The sequence below is a fragment of the Ambystoma mexicanum genome, chromosome 13 (assembly GCF_040938575.1).
Source record: "Ambystoma mexicanum isolate Mex_15411 chromosome 13, UKY_AmexF1_1, whole genome shotgun sequence".
In the NCBI taxonomy this organism is placed as follows: Eukaryota; Metazoa; Chordata; class Amphibia; order Caudata; family Ambystomatidae; genus Ambystoma; species Ambystoma mexicanum.
Genome location: NC_090938.1, coordinates 432080402 through 432104237, shown reverse-complemented (window position 1 = coordinate 432104237; position 23836 = coordinate 432080402). Strand labels below are relative to the sequence as shown.

Sequence of the window (23836 nt, the reverse complement as noted above, 5' to 3'; positions counted from 1 at the left end):
AGGGGTTGTTTAACTTCCCCTGAGTCTAAACACTCATGTAACAGGAAAATGTTACCTTTTCCTATTTTAAATGGCTGGTGGCAGTGGTTTCGATCATCTACTGTGGTTTTTCGCGACCGCTAACAGCGGTAGCTCAAAATCAGGGGTAGCCATGTTTTTCAATATGGCGCCCCAGACCTATCTGTAAAATCAGACTCCGGTCATCTTTTTTCGCCATTTCTTTTAGGAAAAGTCAATCTTGTGTGTAACTCTGCGCGCCAAACCAGGTGCGGTTCCTTCCTTCCTGCCCTTTGGCGGGCTTCGGTGCTGAAGCCCTCCTCTGGTGCCAGAGTGTCTGAGGTGGACAGGATGTGAGGGAGGTGCCCGAAACTCCCTGTGCTTAGTCTCCTGGGAGACCTGAATGCATTCTGGTGTGATTGGCTGGCTGAATGTCCGGCAAGGACAGCCACCCTGCAGGGTGAGTGATAGCCAGGCTGAATGAATTGGGGTAAACTGTTTAAAAGTGGGTCTCTGGGACTTGGAAAGCAGAGTCGACCACTGGAACGAAAGAACCAAAGACGAGCTGAAGAAGAGGAAGAGGACTGCTGCAACTCCTGGATGACTGGTGAAGCCCTGCTGCAGGACCAAATTGCCTGAAACTCCAATCGACAGAGAAGCCCTTCGAGGTTAACTTCTTCCCTTGAGTTTGGTGGGAACAACCAACTCGCAAGCCACCTGGACACCGTCCTATTCTTGTCGAATTTTCAGCAGAGTGCTGTTGAAAACCGGATAGTCAGAGGGAAGGAAACCAGGGGGACCTTAAGGCACTCCAACCTTAAAATCGACGTCTTGCTACAGCTTTTGGCCTTTTCTCTGGGCAGTGCAGGAACCTCCCGACGTCCTCCTTCTAGTCCCCATGACTGAAGCCCAGGAACAGCAAGATCTGCTCGAACTGCCAGGAACAACTGCCTCAGCTACAGCTTTCTTCATTTAAAAAGGTACTGTGCAAACGCGATCCTGAAATATTTTTCGGCCATCGAGAAAGTGCATTAAATTTCCTCAACTACGAAGGCTTGTCCTTCCCTAAACATTCGTCAAACTTTTCGCCTAGCCAAATTCTTTAAAAATCCATGGCAAAGACTTAACCGTTATATACCAGAACTGTGCTATCCTATACAAAAGATTCTGAACCATTGACTTTGGCCCAGGCCTGTTGAGAAGAAGTGCTGGTTGTATTTAACTGAAACCCTTTGCCCTGCCTATGAATGTATTTGTGCTGTCTATTCTTATAACCTTGTCTTTTCCTCCCTTTTGTAAGTATCTGAAGTGCCATTTTGCTCCTACTTCATTTTTGAGCTAAACTTGTTCAGTTACTTACGGTTGGATTTGTGTGGTGTATTAGTGTGTGAAATTGAGCTGCTTATGCTAGTGTAATGTTTTACAAATGATTGAGTAAATAAATGTATATTCTTTTACTAAGAAACCTTGAGTAAGTGTTTACTAGAATCACTGTATTGGTTGGTCCTTTGTGTAACTTGTTCTACTGCTCACTTAAACGCTTGAGGTAAGTCTGGCTGCTCAGCCATCGCTACCACATGTAGTACAGGATTGTACCAAAGGTGAAACTGTGCTTACACTTGTAGTCCTAATTGCCTGTAGTGTTCCCAAAGGGTACTGCAGGTGATTCTGCCTAACACCCATTTGATTCTTCAATGTTTTGCCAGCCACTTTTCATCTGGAGTAAGGATCACATTATGTACCTTTGTTGGATTAGCCATTTATAGGGCCTTGCTATCTATGGAAGGGACTAGCCCAATGCAAATCACTGTTTTCCATTGCAAATGATCCTACATAGTAAGACACTGTAATCACTAGGAGGGGACAATCTTATGCAGAGAATTAATTGTTGTCCATGGTGGGTGATAAAGAGTTATCCATAAGTGAAAGGAAGATGCCTGTGCAGGTCCCTGCTCACCATATGGGCAAGAGCACACCCATTTAGTCTTAAATACCCAAGGTTACACCACATGAATGGCAGTGAACAACAGCCATGTGTAACCATTGAGTTAAAGAGATTCTGAGAACTGACTGAACACAAAGGAATCAAATGTATCCCACAGGTCCATGGCAAAGCACACCTTACTTTCTTCAAGAAAAAGGTCAAGTAGATCTGGGAGCACATTCAAGATAACTCAGATTAATTCGCCTTTCCTGTGAGTTCGACTTTGGAGAGTGAAGTGTCATCGACATTGTTCTCAATAATGACCATACTCAAGGTGAGATTTGTTGCCGGACACATCAATAAGCCCTGTCTCCAATCTGAATATTGGAATGTGACAGTGATCAAGGTCCACATTGGCATTCCAACTTATGACTTGATGGAACTGATCAATGCATCTTTACTCCAAACTACTATCCACAAAGGCCAGAAACATTAAATAATGGCACTTCTTAAAAAGCCACCCAGGCCCAAAGTAATGGCAAACTACTGTTCAGAATCTACATACCATTTTCTAAGCAAAACTCAAAGATTCAGGTTATGTAACAATTCCAAGAAAAAGTGGAAACAGCCAATGCACTCCATTCCAACCAAGGATTTAAACGAGTGATGTGAAATCATTAAATCACAGATTCAAATTATGGTTAGAGTCATAAAAATAATGATTTGAATCAGTCCAAACACTTGACACCTAATGAGCTGAATGAGGAGGGGAGTCAAACTGAGCATGTGTCTTGTTTGTAGTTTGAATCAATCTTAACCAGTTTGACCCATAGACAATTACGGGTTCAAATCTGATTTCAACCAGATTCACATTGATTTAAACAAAGGGCTACTATCAGAATAATATTAAATGTAATAACTGTTTCAAATCTGGACAATTGGTCCTTTCTCCTCACAGGGAAGTACCCCCATTGAGGCTAGGGGGGTGAGCCTGCTACACAAGACCCTCCCCAGGGGTCTGGGCAAGTGGGACAGCATTGGGAGTAGCTCCCTTCTTGGGGATAAGGATTACCATTCCAGCATGGAACTCCTAGTCCAAACCACCCTTTCTGCATATATGGATGTTGGAAAAACTCCTGCATTTCTGGTTACAACTATAACACCTAAAGATCTTTCTGTGAATGTATTGGCTTCAGGTAATGGTGAACTTCGCCAGAGTGCCATAATTATGGAAGGCAGACATCATTTAATTAATTTTGATGGCGTGTATAACATGCAAACATTTTGTGAATGAAGACGGTACTCCCACGGTGCGAGGGCGGCAAGTGCTACAAAGAGGTGAGTCACTTGAGCAGCTACGTCCTGGAGGTATTAGCCAAAATGTTTGTTTATAATTGATCGAATGGTACATTTAACCGAATTCGGCCAGTACCATTTGGTCGATTATAAAACATACCGAACATGTGGAGCTGGGGTTGCAGGGGTGTCCCCCCTTCCCATGTTCGGTATTTTTGGCCTTGGAGTGTTTCGGGGGTGTCCCCTGCTTCCTCAACATGTGAGGCGTGAGACCGGAAAAAATAAAAACAAAAAGGGACCCTGCGGCATCAGATCCGACCCACATTAAAGGGATGGATATGACGCTGCAGGGGTGCACAGGACGTGGAGGCGAGCAAACAGGCAAGTAGGGGTGGGTGGGGGGGTCCGCATTTTGGTTTCATAATTATTGGGGTTGTTTCCTCGTCTGATAATTGTTCTAATGTGAGCAGATTTATTTGCGGACAGTTCACTGTGAAAAATTATCAGACAAACAAACAACCTCAATCCATCCTGGAGAGGCAGAGCTATGTCAAACCGCAGAGCCGCGTTGACAAGCCAGATGAAAACCTGCTAGTTGAAGACAGGACGGCAGGTGACTTAACCAAGCAAGAGGCTCCGGTCAAGGTGAGACAGAGGGTGGAAAGACAACTGTCTTCCCAGGTGGCGTGACCACTGATGAGCAGTGGTGGGTCTGGCGGGCAGCTAAGAATACTGAGACCTAAGAGGAAAGAGGAGCTCGAGATCTCAAGCTCTCGTTGGCGTCTTTCCCACCAAGAGAGGTGTCGATGAGGAACGAGACACTATAAACCTGTGCAGGTGAGCAAACTACAGAACTGCGGGTTTCTAGGAACACAGAAACCGACGCAGGTACTAAACTCTGAATAAATTTAACAGGCACGCACCTCCATTAAATCAGAGAGTAAACAATTAAACATTGTACTGAAAGGCTGCAATAGCTGCCAATACTGCAAACAGTCACGAGAACGTAACTGGCACCTGGCCCCTCTAATACATAGATAAAAGGGATTTAAGCAATTTAAAAGGTGGCTGGAAGAGCTGATAAAGTGCACCAATCTAAAAGAGTGAGGCGGGCACATGGCCCTCACTAAATAAGGGTCAGAATATATACAGGAGTTGTATATTAAAGTTAGAGTCACTGTCAAGAGTGTCAAAGAACCCCAGACAGAGGGCACTGTTGAAACAGAGTAAAAGGAAGTAAAATACTCTACAACATTCACAGCATAGTGCATATATCACTGGGATCGATGTTATTCCACTAAGCAAGAACCCTAAACTGACAGACCTTTGGGAAGTCCCAATGCTAGGAACGTGGGAAAGAAATAACTGTATTTTCAAGTCGTCCTGGGGGGTTTGCAACATTACAAGATGAAGACACAATTTCCTTATCCGAGGGAGAGGGAAACCCTTACAAAAGAAAGTTGCTGGTTTTCCAAAATGATTTGGTACCCTCTACTTTATAGACGTAGAACAAGTCAACTACAATTGGGCCAGGCAGAAGTTCAAGTCAAGGCTATTGGACAAGCCTCCTTTTTCTTTTGAGTCAGGTATTTATCTAAAGTGGTGCCAGTTAGCTACTAAGGATTTATGCAGTAGACTTTTTATTTGGACTTGATGAGCACCCTTAGTTTTTACTCTTGATACATAGGGAACGTTCCCTCATAGAAATAGAGCAAGTACAGTGTTTTTTCTTTTTATGTGATTAAAACTCTTGAACCATGACCATATCTAGGCTGAGTGTTCCTTCTGGTTCACCACATAACATAAAACAGAAATACATACAAAATGAATTCAAGTAGCTACCGGGTACTCATATCTATTCATGCTACTTGATTTGATGCTCACATTTTTCAAATTACGGCATTCTGGTTTAGCATTTATTGTATGATTTCATTGCTCATGTAAATATATATTGCTTGCAGCACTTACTCTTCTTATTGCTCCTGAGGTACCCCTTTGTGCGATCACTATCATCAGTATCAGAATTCTGTGAGGTCATATTGATGCGATATGCCCTGAGGTGGCGGGCTCACCCTGTAGGAAATGGCCCACCACCGAAGTTAAGCGCCTGAGCGCAGCGAGTGTCCCTTAATGAGAGTGGCAGGCCATTATCTACAGGGTGGGTCTCCCACCTTAGAGCATATCACCATTTAGCACCTGTGTAGTTGTCTACATGGGTGCTAATGGTGTATATTTAAAATAAAAAATAAACTTACCTTAGAAGCGTGGCCCGACGCCATGCACTCCTGTTAGACAGGAAGTCCGTTTTATATGTTGATGACATATGACATCATCGACATTGAAAACGGAATACTGTCCAACAAGACTGCACAGCGTTGTGCCACGCTTGTAAGGTACATTTCTGCTTTAATAAACAAAAAAAACACTCTTAGTACCCGTGAAGGAAACTACGCCAGTGCTAAGAGATGAAGGGGGAGGGGGAGCAGGGAAGGGAAGGGGGCGCCGGCTGCCCAGGCTGCTCGGAACACGGACTTGCACCATACAGTACAGCCTTCATTCTGAGTCTCCTGATTGTATGGTTTACCCATGCAGGGTGCTAATGAACCTTGGAACAAGAGTATTCCACATTTGCCAGCTACAATGGCAGTTGCTAAAGCCCACTTATATTCACTACTGTTTTGTGTGTCGGTTCTATGTCACTTATAACTTGATTAGTGTTTTAATAAACACCTTTTATGGCCTTTGGCATTTGAGTGTGCTTCACAGTGATGGCCAGGTGGGTGGGATACAAATCCACATATGCAAAGCACTATGAATTAACACACACAAAAGTATAGTGCTTCCATGATGATATCCTTTTGGCAGGGCCAACTTTAAATGAAAATGATGGACATGTCAGAGAAGTATTACACATTTTAAAGGAAATAGGGTTTACAATGAGGAAGGAAAGATGTACATTCAGTTAAACTGAACTTGATTATCTGGGACATGACATTTCAGAGAGGAAATACATCCAAAAGAAGGCTTGGTGAATTCTATCATGACAGTAAAGAGATCTGAGATTAGGAATTACCTTAGTTAATTTTTGGCCAATGGAATTCTACCAACGTTTCATTCCACTGCTTGCAGATAAGGTAGGAAAGGAGAATATTTAAAGTAGGAAACATTTTGTGAAAGTGAATTTCAGGAGATTAAGAAAGAGATTGACTTGACCCGGCCTCTAGGACAGTTTGACCGAAACGTCAAAACTATTTCAACCCCTGTTGTAAAATACATAGGAATAGGTGTGGTTTCTGTTTTATTTGCAGAATGGGAAGAACTTGTTCATTGCCTATGGATCGAGATTACTATGTAGGCCAGAAATCAAATTCTGAGCGATTGAGAATGAGGCTTTAGGCTGCCACTGGGCAGTGGAAAAGTTCAAGACATTTTTGGGGCCACCCAGGTCATTACAAAGACTGACCACTGACTGTTTAGACTGATATTCAAGGTGAAGATGCAGGATGGAGTCTCACAGTGCATAGCAAACTGGGTCTCCAGAAAGCAATAGAAAATAGAGAATAATCTAGCTGTGCCATAAGGTATAGTCTACAAAGGCAAAATCTGCAAAAACATAAAGTGAGGAAAAATTAAGCGAAATAATTAAAAAATGAAAAAAGGAAAAAAGTTAAATCCAAATGTACATTGAAGTTACCTGCTTAAAGACAGGATCAAAAAAGAAATTGTTCAGGAGATATTAAAATGGTGAACGACACATTAATCCAAAATATAGGGAATTTAAGTGCCTTGCTCAACTCAGCGGACTGGAACCTAGAAGATATGATCAAGGAGATGATATCCTTATATCTTTGGCAGAGATCAGATATCTTGTATCTAAAGACCCTGCATCATTTATTGATTTCCCTACTGAATAACTTTGCTATACCAAGGATAAACTAAAGCATCCAAGTGAGGATCTATGATGCAATGGATTCATTTGAACTTTGCACATGTACTCGAATCCTCTCCTAAGAACACTATTTTGTTAGTGATTTAACTACGAAGCACTGTCTTTTGTGTTGTTTTATTTTGTTATATGCATTTTCTTTAATCATTTGTTTGCAACTCTGTTGATCACCTGTAATGTATATAATGATATGCACTATGTGAATTCCTTTCCCTTTATCCTTCATTGTTATATTAAGTATTGAAGACACATAATTGAAACCTTTTTTTACAAATCCTCCCTTTGTTCTTGTCTCTTCCTTTATGTTCAGAAATAATCTCTAGAAACACCCTGAATAACGAAATAGTGGGTGGTTACATGCATTTAGCGGCTGACTCATCTTGAGGATTTCTAGAATAAAGAAACCCATCCTCTTTTTTAACAACACCTTAAGAGGCCAGGTCGAGTAATTAATTCTACCTGTCCACCTTAAATTTCTGTGGTTTATAACAGAATTTGTAAGGGTACACTCATTGTTTAGATGATATCCTCATATGCCAAACCTGACAAAGTAAAGAGTAAAAACTTCCAGACTGTCCATACAAGCCCTTTGACACAGTCATCTTGGAAAGAAAGAAACAGTACCGAAGAGTTGAGGCGTCACTTAAAAGAAATAAGGAGCTATCCCCTGATACCAAAAGGAAGAGAGCTACAAATGTGGCCCCAAAATACAGAAACTGGGTTAAAACTCACAAAGCATCTATCAGGTCTGTGAATTGGAGAAATGTGTTCCTATGGCTGAGATTGGACAACATGGTGAAATTCTGGCGGCATTCCAACAGCTTTAAAAATGCATCCCCCCAGATTGACCTCAATCCAATCTCACAGGAAACATGGATTAAACATATCCAAGATCTGTACTCTCCTAAGGAACAAATTGACCGGGTGACTGAACAGTGGGGGTTAATGGAGTGGAACCAGGTCGACCGGCTAGCAAGAGCAAAATTGGAGGATGAGATCACACAGGGGAACATTGAATGGCTTATAATAAAATCTAAAGCCTCCCGTACACTGGGCCGGATGGCATCCCTAACCTGGTTTTTAATGCCGACCCGAGCCTTTGGGCGAGAATTCTGGTACTATATTTCAGGGAAATACTCAAGTCCAGACAAATTCCTGAGAGTTGGCACCAGTCCCTTCTGATCCCTATTTTTAAGAAGGGGGATAGACTCAATCCAAAGAACTACCAGCGGCTGGCGAAGATGGACGCCATCCAGAAAATATCTGCCAATGTGGTTTAAGGAGCAACTAAATACCTGTATGGAAACAGAGAATATATTCAGCACATTCCAAACAGGTTTTAGGGAAACCATACACTACAACCACCAACATAGCAACATTACAATACTTAAGGGCACTACATCCAAAACGGGAGGATGAGCTCTATTGCTGCTATGTCGGCTTTTCGAACACTTTCCACTTGGTCTCCAGAAGCAGGCTATGGGGGAAATTAAAAGGCTGGGGTATCGATCGCGCTTTACTGTACTATATACAAGCACTTTACTACAATACAACGGTAGCGGTTCGCCTTAATCAGGAGGGATCACTGACAAAATATACCTCCACTCTTCTGGGGCTCAAACAGGGCTGTGCATTGGGTCCCATACTATACAACCTCTACACAGCCGATATGGAACACGCATTAAGGTCACCCAGAAACTTCCCCCAACCATAAATGTAGTAAACATTATTGTAATGGCATATGTAGATGACATTATATATATATATATATATATATTTTTTTTTTAATATAACACTTTATTGGTTTTTGAACATGTATACATTCGATTATACAATGTATAGGCCAAGGCCAAACAAATAAACAAACAAACAAACAAACAAGGCACATATTGATTACTTTGTAGATGTAGTTACTGTCACACATGGCACATTCAAACTCATACGTCCATATGTTGGTATCACTTTTTTTAGTCATTGTGCATCTGCCCATTTCTGCCAGATTTGTCTTGCCTTCCCGGGGCATCCTCTGGCGGTATAGATACGTTGTTCCATTAGCATGCACATGTCCACATCTGTAACCCAGTCTGCAAAGTGTGGGGTGGCATTGGAACCCCATACCTTGGCTATATTACGCTTGATGAGGCCTGTGGTTGTGGAAAGAAACAGTTTTTCACATCTTGTTGCATCTCCCTCCTCCTCGATACCCAGTAGCAACAATTTAGGGTCTCTAGAGATGGTGCGGCCAAGGACCGCAGAGAGTTTGTCGCAACAGTATTGCCAGTATCTCTGGATTCTTGGCCATTCCCAGAGTATGTGGTAGAAGGTGCCCTCCCTATGCGAACACTGAAAACAGTTAGGGTCAGTAGCTCGGTTCCAACGGTAGAGTGCTATTCGTGGGTAGTATACCCTGTGTAGGATTTTTAGTTGGATCAGTCGAAGTCTAGCTGAGATCGTGGATTCACGTGGGTACATTAGTACTGAAACCCAGTCCTCAGGTAGTAGCAGGCCAACATCAGCTTCCCATCTGAGTCTCAGATTGCATAGTTCGGTTGTGGCGAAGGAGGACATGGCATAGTACATGATGGAGGTGAGCCTAACAGCTACGTGGTCGACCACTATATTCCCCTCTATTGGTGTGCAATCTGGCATGTTAGATAAAGGTGGAGGTGTGTGCGTAGTGCATGTAACAATTGGAGGTAGTGGTAGTGTTTCGTGTTGGGAAGATTGAAGCGATTGGCAAGATCTTCAAAAGTCAGTACTTTACCATCTGTAATAACATCGCTAATCTTGGTTATACCCCTGGAAGTCCACCAAGGCCATGTTGGCAGCTTGTCTAGCTCAGGTAAGTTTTGTTGTCCCATAGAGTTTGTATTGGTGTGATTTTCCCGGTCCAGCCTATGTGTTTATGGGAGTTGTGCCATACCGATGTGATGTGTGTTGTCATCGTGTGCGGAGATAAAGGTTTTTGTTTTTGATAGCGACATTCTAGAAGGGACATATCTTGCATCGCCGCGATCTGTGCTCAGATGTGGGCTAGTTCTTTGTTCCCAGGTAGCACATCGTTGATTACTGCCATTTGCCCAGCCCAATAATAAGTTTGTAGATGCGGTAGTCCGATACCACCCTCCCATGTGGAGCGTTGGAGCGTTTGTAGCGCTATCCGTGCTCGCTCCCCTCCCCATAGCAGTGTTCTGATGGTTTTATCAATTTTGCGGAATTCCAGGGTCGGTACGTGGAGTGGGGTATTTTGAAGAACATATAGGAAGCGTGGGAGAGCCAACATTTTAAAGAGTGCGGCTCATCCTAGTACTGTCAGTAGTGCCCAATGTTGGACGTCCTTGGTGAATCTTTCTGTGATCGGGTGTAGGTTCTTTGTTATGTATTGTGAGAGATCTGCTGTGATTTGGATTCCTAAGTATCAGAATTGTTCCAGTTCGACCTGATACAGGCAGTTCACTGGGGTACATTGTCCTGCTCACTTCAGTGGAAAAAAGATGGATTTAGACAAGTTCACTCTCAGTCCACTGAAGTACCAATATTTTTCAAGTAATCTTGTGACCTTGGGGCATGAGTGGAGCGGGTCCCCCAAGTACAGTAGGAGGTCATCAGCGTATAGGGAGACTTAATCCTCCGTGCCTCCCTGGCAGCAAAAGCCTTTCCACGATGTTGTGTGCCGCAGAAGTATTGCTAGGGGTTCGATGAATAGTGCGAACAATAGTGAGGACAGGGGGCATCCTTGTCTCGTTCCCTTGTGTAATTGGAAGATGCGTGATGGCCAACCGTTCACTCTAACCTCTGCTTCAATGAGTCATACAGGAGTCGGAGCCACCCTATGAAGGTTTCCCCGAATCCCATTTGCTGCATGAATTCCCATAGGGCTTCCCAGAAGACCGAGTCAAAGGCCTTGTCGAAATCAATGGCCAGGGGTGCTGAGGAGTCTTGGAGGGTGGGGGCTCCCTCTAATGCCAGGAGAAGCCTGCGAAGGTTCATAAGCGTGGATCTTTGCAGCATGAAGCCACATTGGTCAGGATGAATCAGTGAGATTATGACTCCTTGTAGGTGATTTGCAAGGACTTTAGCTAGGATTTTAGTTTTGCCATTGATTAGAAATATTGGCCTATACGAACTGCAATCGTTCGGGGGTTTGCCTGGTTTGGGGATAACAATTATGGTCGCTTTTTAGAGGTCCGGTGACAGGGTCCCTTTTCTCTTGTGATGTAAGAACATTTGGAGTAGGTGTGAAGCCAATGTATTTCCCCTCAGCTTTTTCCATACGTCAATCGGGAAGCCGTTGGGTCTCAGTGTTTTCCCTGGATGCAGTTGTGAGATGGCTGTTGTGATCTCATCTTCCGTAATGTCTCAGTCGAGGAGTGTTTTCTGTGTCGTGTCTAGTTGCGGCAGTGTGATCTCATCAAGCACTGTTGTGTCGCAGGGCTCTTCTGAGAGCAATAGAGCCCAGCATAAAAATCTGCAAAGCCCTTTGCAATATCTCGATCAGTTTGCAATATTTCAGCATCGGCCGTCTTAAGGTCCCTGACCTGTCGGTGGCCCTCGTCCCTGCGCTCCAGCCAGGTGAGCAATTTGCCGGCTTTGTTGCCAGATTTGTACAACCTGGTGCGCATTTCTGAATGCGCCTGTCTAGCATTATCTAGGGTTATATTGCGTAAGCGTTCCTTGGCCAACAGGAGGGCACGGTGTATGTCCGGTGACCCAGTGGCAACATAGGTCGCTTCTTTTTGTAGCATTTCTTGCTCTGCAGCTATTACTGATTGATAGTGGGCTTTCCTATGTGCCGACGTCCAGGAGAGAATCTCCCCACGAAGGACTGTCTTGTAAGCCTCCCATCGTTTCGCGGGGTTGTCCACCGTTCTGGTGTTTATTTCAAAGTATTCAGTGGTGCTCTTTTGTATATGTTAAATGAAGTCTGGAAAACCAAGGTAGTACCTGTTGAGCCGCCATGAGGGGCTGGGGGGGGGTGGAGTCGTCTGTTTGTTGTGAGTTCGATTAGAAAGGGAGAGTGGTCTGAGATGCATCGAGGAAGAAGCATTGCGTTGACAGCCCTGTGTATGTCTGTGGCTGGGAGGACGAAGTAGTCCAGTCTCGAAAGTGAGGCATGGACTCCAGAATGATAAGAGTATTCTTGTTCGGATGTGTGTAGGTCTCGCCATACATCCTTCATCCCAATCGCTGAGGTGAAGGTGGCCAGTTTGGTGTTAGTGTTTGGATTTCTGCCTCATAGGTGTGTGCGATCCATGGTTATGTCCATGACTTCGTTGAAGTCCCCCCCATCACCCATATGTCGGCCGTGTTGGTGGTAATTATGGGTGTGATGTCGTGGACCAAGTCAGCAATGAGTGTGGGTGGGGAGTAGACTGATAGGATTGCAAGGTTCAGATTCCATAGTGTACCCTGTGTGAGAACATATCTGCCACTCGTGTTCTGTGTTACATTGGAGAGGTTGAAGGGAAGTCTCTTATGTATTAGTATCAGAACTCCCCTCAAACCCATGGAGAAGCTGGCATGCATTGCTATGCGGTAGTTTGTGCATCGGAATAGGGCACACAACGTACCCGCCAGGTGTGTTTCTGTGAGGAGAGCAATGTCAGGTGTGTGTCTATTCAGGAACTGTGTTACCAGGTGCCATTGATCCCGCTGCCCAGGCCGTTGACAATCCAAGTCAGGAGTTTCAGCTTCCTATGGTTGTTTGCAGGTGTTACCATATTGGGCATTTAGTGGTGTGGTTGTGTGGCCGGCCATGTTGGTAGGCTGTCTGTGCCATGAGATTGATTGTATGGGTAGCATGAGCCGAGTGTGTATGTGTTTGAGCAATGGATCCGTGAGCAAATAAAAAAGCATTAACAATTAACTTCTCCCTTTTCCCCTCCCTATACTCCACCCCAACCTGAAGTGGTGGGTCGGGATCTTGCGTTACTGGTGGCAGGGCTGGTAGGCCTCGATCGGGTGGCGGTCGGGGTCTCCTGTTGTTATTAGCTCTTGCCATACTCCAGTCACCTTCAATGTGTTGCTCCGCCCACCTCCATGTGTCTTTGGGGTCTGTGAAGTGTACTGTTGTGCCTTGATGATATATTTTAAGCTGTGCTGGGAAGAGAAGGCCGTATTTCACATTCAGGGTCTGGAGATGCTTTTTGAGTTGGTCAAAAGATTGTCTGACTTTCTGGACCTCTCTAGTATAGTCCGAGAAAAAGGTGATTCGGGATCCATTCTGTGTGATCGTTCCCATAGTGCGGGCCATTTGAAGTAGTGCATCACGATCCCTGTAGTTCAGTAATTTTGCAATTACCGTGCGTGTTGGCGCACCTCGTGTAGGGGGTCCGGAAGGCATACGATGGGCTTGTTCAATGTAAAATAATTTGGAGAATGATTTGGGCTCAAATAAGTCTGTCAGCCATTGTTTTAGAAATAGGTCCATACTCGGCCCTTCTGTCTTTTCTAGCAGGCCCAGGATGCGTTTCGATCTTCCTTCTCCCTCGTCGACTCTTTCCTCCAGTGTTTTAAGGCATGTCATAACACGGGTCATGCGCTGTTCCATGTTCCGCAGCCCATCCTCTGTTCCCGAGAAGCGCTGTTCGGCCTCTCCCGTACGGGAGGTTAGTTTTTGCAAGTCGTGTCGAAGAAGCAAGACGTCCATGCTGATGCCATCCATTTTTTGCTCCATGTATGCCCGTGAGTCGGCGATTGCAGCCATGACATCTTTAAGGGATAGAGCATTACCTGTGTCTGCCATATCGTGTGATTGGTCTTGATCTGACGGAGAGGTCGACAGCGTTGTGGTGTATTGATCGATTCTGCACTGGGTGGTTCCCTTTTTAACTTTGACTTTGCCCATTATGGGTTTGATCGGTAATTACCAGTTCAGGGGGGCAGTTCCTTTGCATAGAGTGGGTGGTTTCCTCGATGGATTTCGAAGTATGGCAAGGTTTGGTCAGCACGTGGACTGCGGTTCATTGATGTCTACCTTATGCCAGTGGTGATGAGGTCACAGAGCTTGTGTGCTGGGGCTCTTCAGAGCCAGTCAGGTCGAAGTCTCGCAGTTCATTTTGCTTCCGTTGCGTTTGTTGTCAGTCGCTTCGACCTTTGGTCGTGTCCATGTAGGAGAGTAGTCGGGTGGTGGGTGATTTTAGTGTGGTTCACCATGGGTCGGTTTGTCCAGTTGCCGTTTGTTGATTCTTTGCCGTTTTGCTCCTCGGTCAAGGAGAGGGTGCCCAGCGCAGTGGTCGGGGCTTTCAGGCACTTTATTGTGGTAGAGGTCGCTTCATTGCCTGGTGTGTAGAGTGGAGGGGTCAGGTTTGTCTTGCCATCGTCCCTTAGTAAAATCAGGTTTATGGCCCGCACTCTTCAGGGCAAAGGACCATGGTTGTTCAGCTGGTGCACAGTTCACCATGAAGGAGTACCCAAGTTCTGAGGTTGGATTTGGTGGCAGAGTACCAGGCACGGCTGTGTCAAAGGAGGGAAGGAGCTGTCCCGTCCAGGCCGTTGTGGCGGTTCAAGGGTGGTGAAAGTTGCCAGTGCATAGGAGAGAGGAGAGGTGGTGTCGCAGCAAGTGTTGTCAGGGGATCACCCGGAAAGCGCAAGGCCTATTTGAATTTACCCTTTTGCTAACCCTGCGGCTCCACTTCACACACTCCGTTTGTGTCCTCTCCTATGCCCACACGGGCTAGGGTTTGTATGTCGGCGTGGGCGTAGGGTCACAGTAGTTGTGGCAAGAGTCTGATGTTGATGCTTCCCTCTTTGCACGTAGTGGTATTTGATTCAGGGTGCATGTGCCTCGGGATGATAGCTGGGGCAGAGGCACTGCTGATGTAGGAGGTCACTAGGTGATCATACACCGATGATCAGATATGCCATTGTTGATTCTCCAAGAGGGGGTTGTGTTCATGCCGTGCTATTAGATGCGTTGGCGGAGGTGGTATTAGAGCACACCTCCATCTACTTGTGAATATGCCTCAGGATCACTCAGGTGTTCAGCTTGTGCCACTGTTGGCAGCAGTCATATCGCAACATGGGGAGAGAGGTAGGGTTCTGGATCACTGTTTACGCTTCGGGTGCCGCAAAGGTAGTGGTCGGAGCCACCTTCAGGGGAGCAGGTGTCGTGCTGGGGCCTCAGTGCTGGACCTCAGTTGTGGGGTAGTGTGGCAGGATTTTCTAAGCACTCACCGACCGTGTTGCTGGGTGTTCCGATGTTGTGGGAGTTTCAGTATGTGTGTGGCAGCGTTGATGGTTCCACAGCGATCCGCGCCTCTGTTTATGGAGCGCCGCAGGGGCAGAAGTATGGCAGCACCACCTTATTGTTGGTCGACATAGGAGCTGTCCAGGCTGCGATTCTGAAGCGCAGGGTGGCCTTGTGATTGGGGGAGGTAGGGTGTCGGGGTTACCATCTCCAGGCACGGCCCCGTGATCGGGTGATTCTCAGCAGGAATGCCGTCCCCCCCCTGCACCGCCGCAGGCAGGCAGCCCTCGGTCCGTGGGTCACCCACGCAGTCTTCCCGGTGGGGGAGGTGTGGAGCAGGTCTTTCGGCTCAGGTTCTGCGTTCCAGGTGAGCCTCCTCTGCAGGGCGCGCTGCGGGGTATCAGGTCAGGTCGGCACAATTCGGTCTGCTCAGGAGCCTCGGAGGTTCGTTGCTCTGACTTCAGTGGGTTTATTTTGGGACTGGGTGTCCGCCGTGTCGAAGCGGCGCTAGTGCTATCTTCACCACTCAACCGTGTGGATTACGGATCGAGGGAGAGCGTATAGCCGCGACAGGCAAGGGATCCACTGCTTCGGTTTGGGAGCAGTCTCAGCTGTACGTTAATGCTGTTGACCCTGCAGTCTTGGGCTGCAATGCTTTCTTGTAGCCAATGCCTCATAGTCGCTTCCCTGGTTCCAGGCTATCTCCCACAGTGCGCAGCCATTTTGAGGACATCTGTTTGCATCTGTGCAAGGCCCGATCCGGGGCCTCCCGATCCGCGGGGAATTGTCCGTGAAGGCTGATATTTCACCCAGCGATGCTCTGCAGCTTCATCTGGCGATTGGTGTGATTTGACTATGGGAATTTCCATAAATAGCAGGATATTTCAGGATTTCTTTGGGCGGCCGCAGGAGTCTTGGGAGCTCACATCCACATCGCTCTGTGATTGGCCACACACCCCCGACATTATAATTTTTGATCAAACACAGATTGGTCCCCAGCGTACTTTAAATACCCTAAATCAGTATGCGAAAGAAAACTTCATGGTTATAAAGAAGATCAAAATAAAAACTATGTGCTGAAGAACTCCCACATTAAACTAAAGAACTCAGTGGCACTTGGACAGCTCAACCGTGGTCACAGTTAACAAAGTTCTTTATTTGGGTTTCCCAATATGGTCTACCCCATCGGCCTCTCAATATGGAGACCACATCTGTACCAAAATTTGGAGGAGATGGGCAGCCATAAATTCACATGTGGAACACATGGGTGGCAGCAATGTAGAAGGGTTTTTTTTTATAAATATTTTTATTTTATTTTTTAAGGTCAAACAAACACACTACAACTGTTTCAAAACATAGAAAGCATCATATTTCAACACATTTTCAAACTCCCCAACTCCCCCCTCCCCCTTTAAATTAGAGCCAGTTCTCACATATCATCTACGGGAACATCACTTGGTGGTTCACTACCTAGACTGCCATCAACCGTGTCCTCTGTTTCGTTGTCACCCTGGTGAGGGTTTGCCAACGAGGCCACCAATTGCCGCCAGGCCAGCAAGGGCCCTACTTCTTCTTCGCCCCCCCTGGTGACCACTTCAAACCAGACTACGGATTCAGCTTCCGCCCATCTCAAGAGGTCTGTCCACCACAACTCCACCCTAGGTCTATGGGCCGCCTTCCAGCCCATGGCGATCCTACGTTTGGCCAAAACATAGGCCAGATCCTTCATCTTGCTTATGTGTTTCAAATGCCAGGGTCTACGGAATAGTCCAAGCAAGCACGACCAGGCCGATTCCACGTCCAGCACCACCCCCCCGCCAGCCAGTTTCGTCTTGACCTCGTTCCAAAATCTATGCACCTCCGGGCAAGCCCAAAACATGTGTAGCAGTCCCGCGTTCACCTCCCCACACCTGGGGCATGGTTGTATAGCTGATCCCCCAAACTTTGCAATCTTCCTGGCGGTTAAATAAGCCCTGTGGGTAACATACAATTGAAGCTGTTGGAATCTAGCGTTACGGGACACCTTTTTATGGTACCTCTGGGCCCGTTCCCACTGCCCATCCGTCATGGGTCCTCCCACCTCCTAGTCCCAATCTTGTCTCAATTGGAGCAACTCCTTCCCTGCCCTTGTCCGCAGGAGCTCATATATCCTCGATATTTGGTGCCCGCCCTCCGATACATCATACATGGTTTCCAGGGAGGCATCTGGATCCTCCGCGAGCACTGTCTCCGGCCATCTTTCTCTAGTCTTTTTCACCAGCCTAGTTTAGGTTATATATTGGCCACCTTGTACTCCCGTCTCTTCCTGCAGTCGCTGAAAGTCCACCGCCTCCCCTTCCTGCCATATGTCCCCGAGGGTGGCTAGGCCCACCTGTTCCCAGTATCTGCGGACCGATTCAAGTAGTTGGGAGTCGCTCCCACACAGAGCCGCCAAAGGGGCCTGCTGGGAGTATGGTTCCGAGTCCCCCCCAATCTTCCATGTCCTGTGCCAGATCTCCCAGCCCAACCTCAGTAACCTCCCCTTGCCCACCAGTTTATCTCTGCTCAACCACACCACTTCCATCAAAAAGTATGGGGCTGTATCTTCGCGCAGGAGCCTAGCTTCCGCCGAATCTTCAGTCGAGAGCCACCTGGCCACGTACTGCAACTGCCCCGCCAGGTAATAGAGTTCGAAGTTAGGCAGGCCAATCCCCCCCCTGTCGCACGGGTTCTGGAGCTTCCACAGAGCCACCCTATTTCTAGAGCTGCCCCACACAAAACCCCTACACACGCTGTGAAGTTTTGCGAAAAGGCTTCTGGGTATCAGAAACAGGACGTTTGTAAAAAAGTGCAAGAGTCTAGGCAGGACCACCATCTTGAGCAAGGCCGCCCTCCCCATCATGGTCAGGGGCAGTCTGGACCAAAATACCATACTGTTCTTAATCCCCTCTATCGCCTTTTCTGTGTTGTGCTTGTGTTCTGTCTCGATCTCGTGGTAAATGTTTATTCCCAGATACCTAAATGTTATGGGCTGCCATGGTATTGGCAGAACAGGCAGCCTCTGCACCGGGACATTCCTATATCTACCCAAAGGGAACAGGCTGGACTTTCCAGGGTTCACCGATATACCGGAGAGGATGGCGTACCGTTCTATCACCTCTAGGACGTACTGTAGGTTTTCTTCTGGGTAGCGTAAATAAAGGAGCATGTCATCCGCATATAATGATATCAAATGCTCTCCACTGGCCGTGTTTATGCCCACCTCCCCATATTGTTGACGCAGGCATATTGCCAGCGGCTCCAATGCCAGTATATATAGCATAGGTGACCAGGGACATCCCTGTCTGGTCCCCCTGCCCAGTTGCCAAGAGTCTGAGACCGTGGACCCTGTCTTGACCCTCGCTATCGGGGTGCTGTTAAACAACTGTACCCATCTGAGGTATCCGGGTCCCACTACATACCCCTTCAGGACCGCTTTCAGCCAGGGCCATCGTACCGAGTCGAAGGCCTTGACCGCGTCTAACGGCACTATAGCCAGCTCGCCCGTGTCCTCCTCAGTTTGGTCTATGACATGGTGTAGCCTCCGGTGGTTATCGGTGATGTTCCTGCCCGGGACATATCCCGTCTGATCTGGGTGTATCAGTTTCTTGATCACCCTCTTCAGTCTATTGGCCAGCACCTCCGTGAGTATTTTGCTGTCCTGGTTGAGCATGGACAACGGTCTGTAAGACCCACGCTCCACGGCCGGCTTGCCTGGTTTCAAGAGTGGGATGATTACAGCCTCACGGAGGGACAACGGGAGTTCTCCCTTCTCATAGGCCTCGTTGAAAGTGGCAAGCAGTGGCTGGAGCAGCTCTTGCTGGTATGTTTTATAGAACTCGCTGGGCAGCCCATCCGAGCCTTGCAAGTGGGCAAGTTCCGAATCACTACCTCCAGCTCATCCGAGGTGACGGGTGCGTCCAACTCAGAGCGCTCTAGATCATCTAAGGTGGGCAGCTCAATGTCCCCCAATGTGTCTAGTATGTCTTGGCCCATATCCTCCCCCGTGTCCTCATACAAGTGTCTGTAAAACTTAAGGAATTCCTCATTTACCTCTTTCTGGGTGTTGCATATGCTACCTCCTTCGCCCTGAATCTCACTAATCACCGAGCGGGGGGTCTCACTCTTGTACAGCCAAGCCAGCAATCTGCCCGGCTTATCGCCCCCTGCGTGTATCCGCCCTTTGACTTGGGAAATAGCTACCACACGCACCACCACCTTGAACGCTTCCCACAGTGTGCCCACAGAGCTTACGCTTCCCGTGTTTGTATCAAAATATTCTTCAATGGCGTCCCTCAGGCCCTCCCAAAACCCCTCATCCTGCAGAGCCTCGGTCCTAAGTCTCCATGTAGGGATCTGCGGGCGTGGGGGTTGGTGTCTCCAGTCTACCACCAAAGGTGAATGGTCCGACAGCACTCGGGCCTTATATTCTGCTCCTTCTATTTCTCTCATTATCCCGGCTGTTACAAACATGTAGTCTAACCTTGTGTACAAATCATGTGGCGCTGTGTAGTGTGAGTACTGTCTATCCGTGGGATGGAGCCTCCTCCACGCATCCTCTGGGCCTAGGTCTTTCAGTAGGGTATTCAGTGCTTTAGCCGCCAGTGTGGTTTTTCCAGCTCTGTCCTTGGACCTATCCATACTGGGGTCTATGGTACAGTTAAAGTCCCCCCCCCCACACTACCGCACCCCCCGCCAGGGGGCCAAGTTTACCGTAGATGGTTCTAAAGTAAGCCGCTGTATCGTTATTGGGGGCGTACAAATTTATGATGTGTATTTCTCTGTTTTCCAAGAGACCAGTCACCACCACCATTCTACCCTCCGGGTCCACCGTAGAATCCAGCACTCGAAATGGCACATGGGGCGCCACCCAAGTGACGACCCCTCTGGCATACGCCGAGTATGCCGCCCCCACAACGGTGCCCTTCCATTTCCTCCCGACCACCTCCAGCCTTTCCCTAGTGAGGTGGGTCTCTTGCAGCAGGGCTATGTCCACACGCATCCTCTTTAAATACATCATCACTTTGTTGCGTTTAAGGTAGCTGTTGAGGCCCCGTACATTCCAGGTCACAATTCTGAGATTACCCGATGCCATCTAGTCGGTCTATCTCCGTCCCATCCCTCCCCATAATGTTCCCCATGTAGGGCCGTTTCCTGGCTCCTTTCCTTCTGTTAACAAACCGTGCCCCCCTCCCCAACCTCGCACCACTGCACACAACTCCCCCCCCATCCCCACCAACCCCAACAATAGCCCAGCTCCATCCCTGGATCTCAGGCCTACCCACGTCTGGACCCGTCTCGTGACCAAGAACAAGGACCCAGCGAGGTGTCACCAATCTAACGGTGACCTAACTAAGTGTACTACTATCGGGTGTAGAGGTTGCTCCCCAGGAGCTCCCAGTCATCTGTTTAGGAGAAGTGAATTCAACGGGACCCGCCGGCAGATGCCGTGACTTCCCCCACACAAGCACATTATCAAGCTATATTCTAGTCCCAATGTCATAACTATGGCCTCACGGGTGCCTCTGCAGCGCGCTACTTATCTCCATCCGCTTCTGTGTGGGCATCCGATTCCTGTGGTCGACCTTGCATATCCAGCCATTCCATCGTGTCGCTCGGCGTCTCGAAGAAGAGGGATCTGTTTTTGTGGATCACCTTTAACCTGGCGGGGTAAAGCAACATGTAGCGGTGGCCTGCTTCTCTGAGCCTCCTCTTCACCGTTCCAAAGTTCATTCGACTCTGTTATACGAGTAGCGTGTAATCCGGATACGCTGTTATATTCGCTGACCCCCTTTCTATTGTTCCCCCTTTCCGGAAAAATTCGAGAATCTTCTCGCGGTCACGATAGTTCAAGATCTTTGCAATCAACGGCCGCGGGGGGGCTCCTGGGGCCGGTCTCCTGGTCAGGGCCCTGTGCGCCCTTTCGACCGCGAACCCCTGGGTCAGCTCTCTGCCCGTAATCTCCTGCAAAAGCATGGTTTCAACGAAGTCCGTGGGGTTCGATCCTTCCAATCCCTCCGGTACCCCCACTATGCGAATGTTATTGCGCCTGGCGCGCCCCTCTGCCTGCTCTGCTCTGTCCTCCAAATTGCCCACTCGCTGCACGAGGGCATGAAGTTCCTTGGCGTGTGTATTACACGCCTCCACTGTCGGGGCCAACTCCTGCTCCAGTTCCCCAGTGCGCTCTGCGATCGCTCGCACATCCTGGTGCAACAGGTTCACTTCTTCTCGGACCGCTCCTATCTTGAGGTTTAGGCCCTCTTGCAACTCTTTCATGGCCAGGCCCAGCTTCGTCTCCCAGGCCACCTTCAAGTCAGCAATTGCTGCCAGCACCTCCTGGATGGTACAATGGGTCCGTCGCCGCCGCAGGGGTTTCTTTGCTCTTGCCCCCTTCCGCGCCAGAGGGTGACCTAGCATAGGTCTCCATCGTAGGCTGCTTGATCCGGGGTCGCACCACTTTGGAAGACATCCTGTTGCGTCGATTGGGCCCACGCGCCCTGCTGTATCCTCGCCGGGTTCGCTCGCCGGCCCCTTCTCAGCGAGGTTTCGCTGAACCTGGGTTCACTCTGCTAGCCCGCCGCAACCCATGGCCTCTACAGTGGGGGCCCTTATGTTCTTGCTTTCAGCCCGAGGCGTATGCGACCCGTCTATCTGGTTGGGCTCGCCCACGTTCCGACCAACCTTGTCTTCCTCAGCTCGTCGGACCTTTTATGGCCCTTTGTCCACAGGCGGCCATCTTGGGTGCTCCCCTTCCTTTGCGTGACCGCCAACTTCTTCGGGGTCTAGTTCCGTGAATATGCAGTTCCGCCGTTGGGGAGGGCACGCACCGTATGCCCCCACTTTCATACGCCTTTAGATGCACCGTGGGCTCGAAAGTCCGCCAAAAACCATCATTTTTTCCCCTGGATCGGATCATCGGGAGCTCCTCCAAGGAACGTCCTCTCACGTAGCCATCAAGCCACGCCCCCAATGTAGAAGGGTTCATACAAATCTATAAAACAAGCATATGCCTTGCCATCCTTTACGCTCTTGAGATCTTGTTAATTCGGGAAATTGAGTGGCTCCAAAAATTGGAAGCTAAACTCCTTCGTTCCATTATGAATATGCCATGTGGGGTGCAAGTTGAGGCCTTGCGTCTGGAGTAGGGCCTTCAGCCATTATCATCAAGCTGGGCACTTAAACTGATACTGCTTTTCCTGAAAATGGATAAGATGGCCTTGGGTACAAACCATCTACTGCAATTGTTGGGCAAAGACTTTACTAAAAGATGTCCCAATAACTTTGTTAATGACCTGCAAACCTTCTCAGAACATCTGCTGTTGAAACTAGGCATCACCAAGGACACAATATTTGAGCGTCCGGATTGCATATCACTAATGAAAAGGAACATGATAGAGATGGACATGGCTAAGGCAATAGATTGACTGAATAGCCTTAGAAGGTACAGAGAATATTCTCATCAGGCCTTTATAAATGGCAAAACTCGAAGTTACTTGCTGAAATGGTCCAATCCTGCCCTCAGAAGAGTTACGATGCAACTCAGGTTTAATATACGTGAGACAAAGGAATTTACAAATAAGTGGGACAAAACCAAACAAGGTGATACGTGCAGGCGCAGTGCTAGGGAAGTAGAGACTAGCAGACATATATTGACAGCACGCACAGCTCTGAACCCATTGTATAGCAAAGGTTATGGGGGTTTTGTGCACTCAATAGACAGTTTAAGCAGAGATCAATTCTGGGCAACCTTAGTAGGTGCTGACTCTATAGTAGTTAACGCAGCAGCCTTCAACATTTAGAAATTGTTAACTCATTAGACACTCACAGAATGTGTTTTAACCATATTGTAGGATTGTGTATCTTGAATATAGGAATTATTTTTTCTTTATTTCTTTATTATTTTCTTAAAACAACAAATATAACATACAAACACACATAACATAACTGGCATTTTGGCACTTCTCGTGGATTTTCGTTACGCATCTACTGTCCCGGAACTATCCGGCGACCTTACTATTTCTGTATGGCGCTGTCGTTGTGGGCAGTCTCTGAGTCTTGTGCTTATATTGTTTTCTACTTGGGGGGGCTTTGTGAACAGCCTTCCTACATTCACTTATTGTTCCTCTCTTCTCATGGGGTCTTCAGTGTCTCCCTCCCCTCTGTGCCCGAATAGGTCCTGCATCAGCGAGTTCCATGCGGTTAGTTTCTGTGCCGTTTCTCCTTCCCCTCTCTGCACCGCTCTTATCCACACTGCGGTTTCTACCAGTGCCCACTTCTGGAGATCTGACCACCACGATTCTATGTTCGGGCCTTCCCTTGAATTCCATGCCATTGCTATCCTCCTTTTGGCCAATATGCATATTAAGTCCTTCATTTTCGCTATGTGCAATTTATGTCTGCTTCCTCTCGGGAAGAGGCCCAGCAAGTACCTCTCAGGGTACTCAGCCTGTATCTGGAGTCCACTCTG

At 47.6% G+C, this 23836-nt stretch overlaps 1 protein-coding gene across 1 annotated transcript in view; it reads left to right on the top strand.

Annotated features, from left to right (window-relative positions):
• The first annotated feature begins 2240 nt into the window (after positions 1-2240).
• LOC138520421 (olfactory receptor 10A7-like) overlaps positions 2241-23836 on the top strand; it is an 81954-nt gene continuing 60358 nt past the window's right edge. The window contains exons 1-2 of the mRNA XM_069632820.1: positions 2241-2255; positions 3704-3862. Of these exons, the coding sequence (XP_069488921.1) occupies positions 2241-2255; positions 3704-3862 (174 nt within the window). The remainder of the gene's footprint in view (positions 2256-3703; positions 3863-23836) is intronic.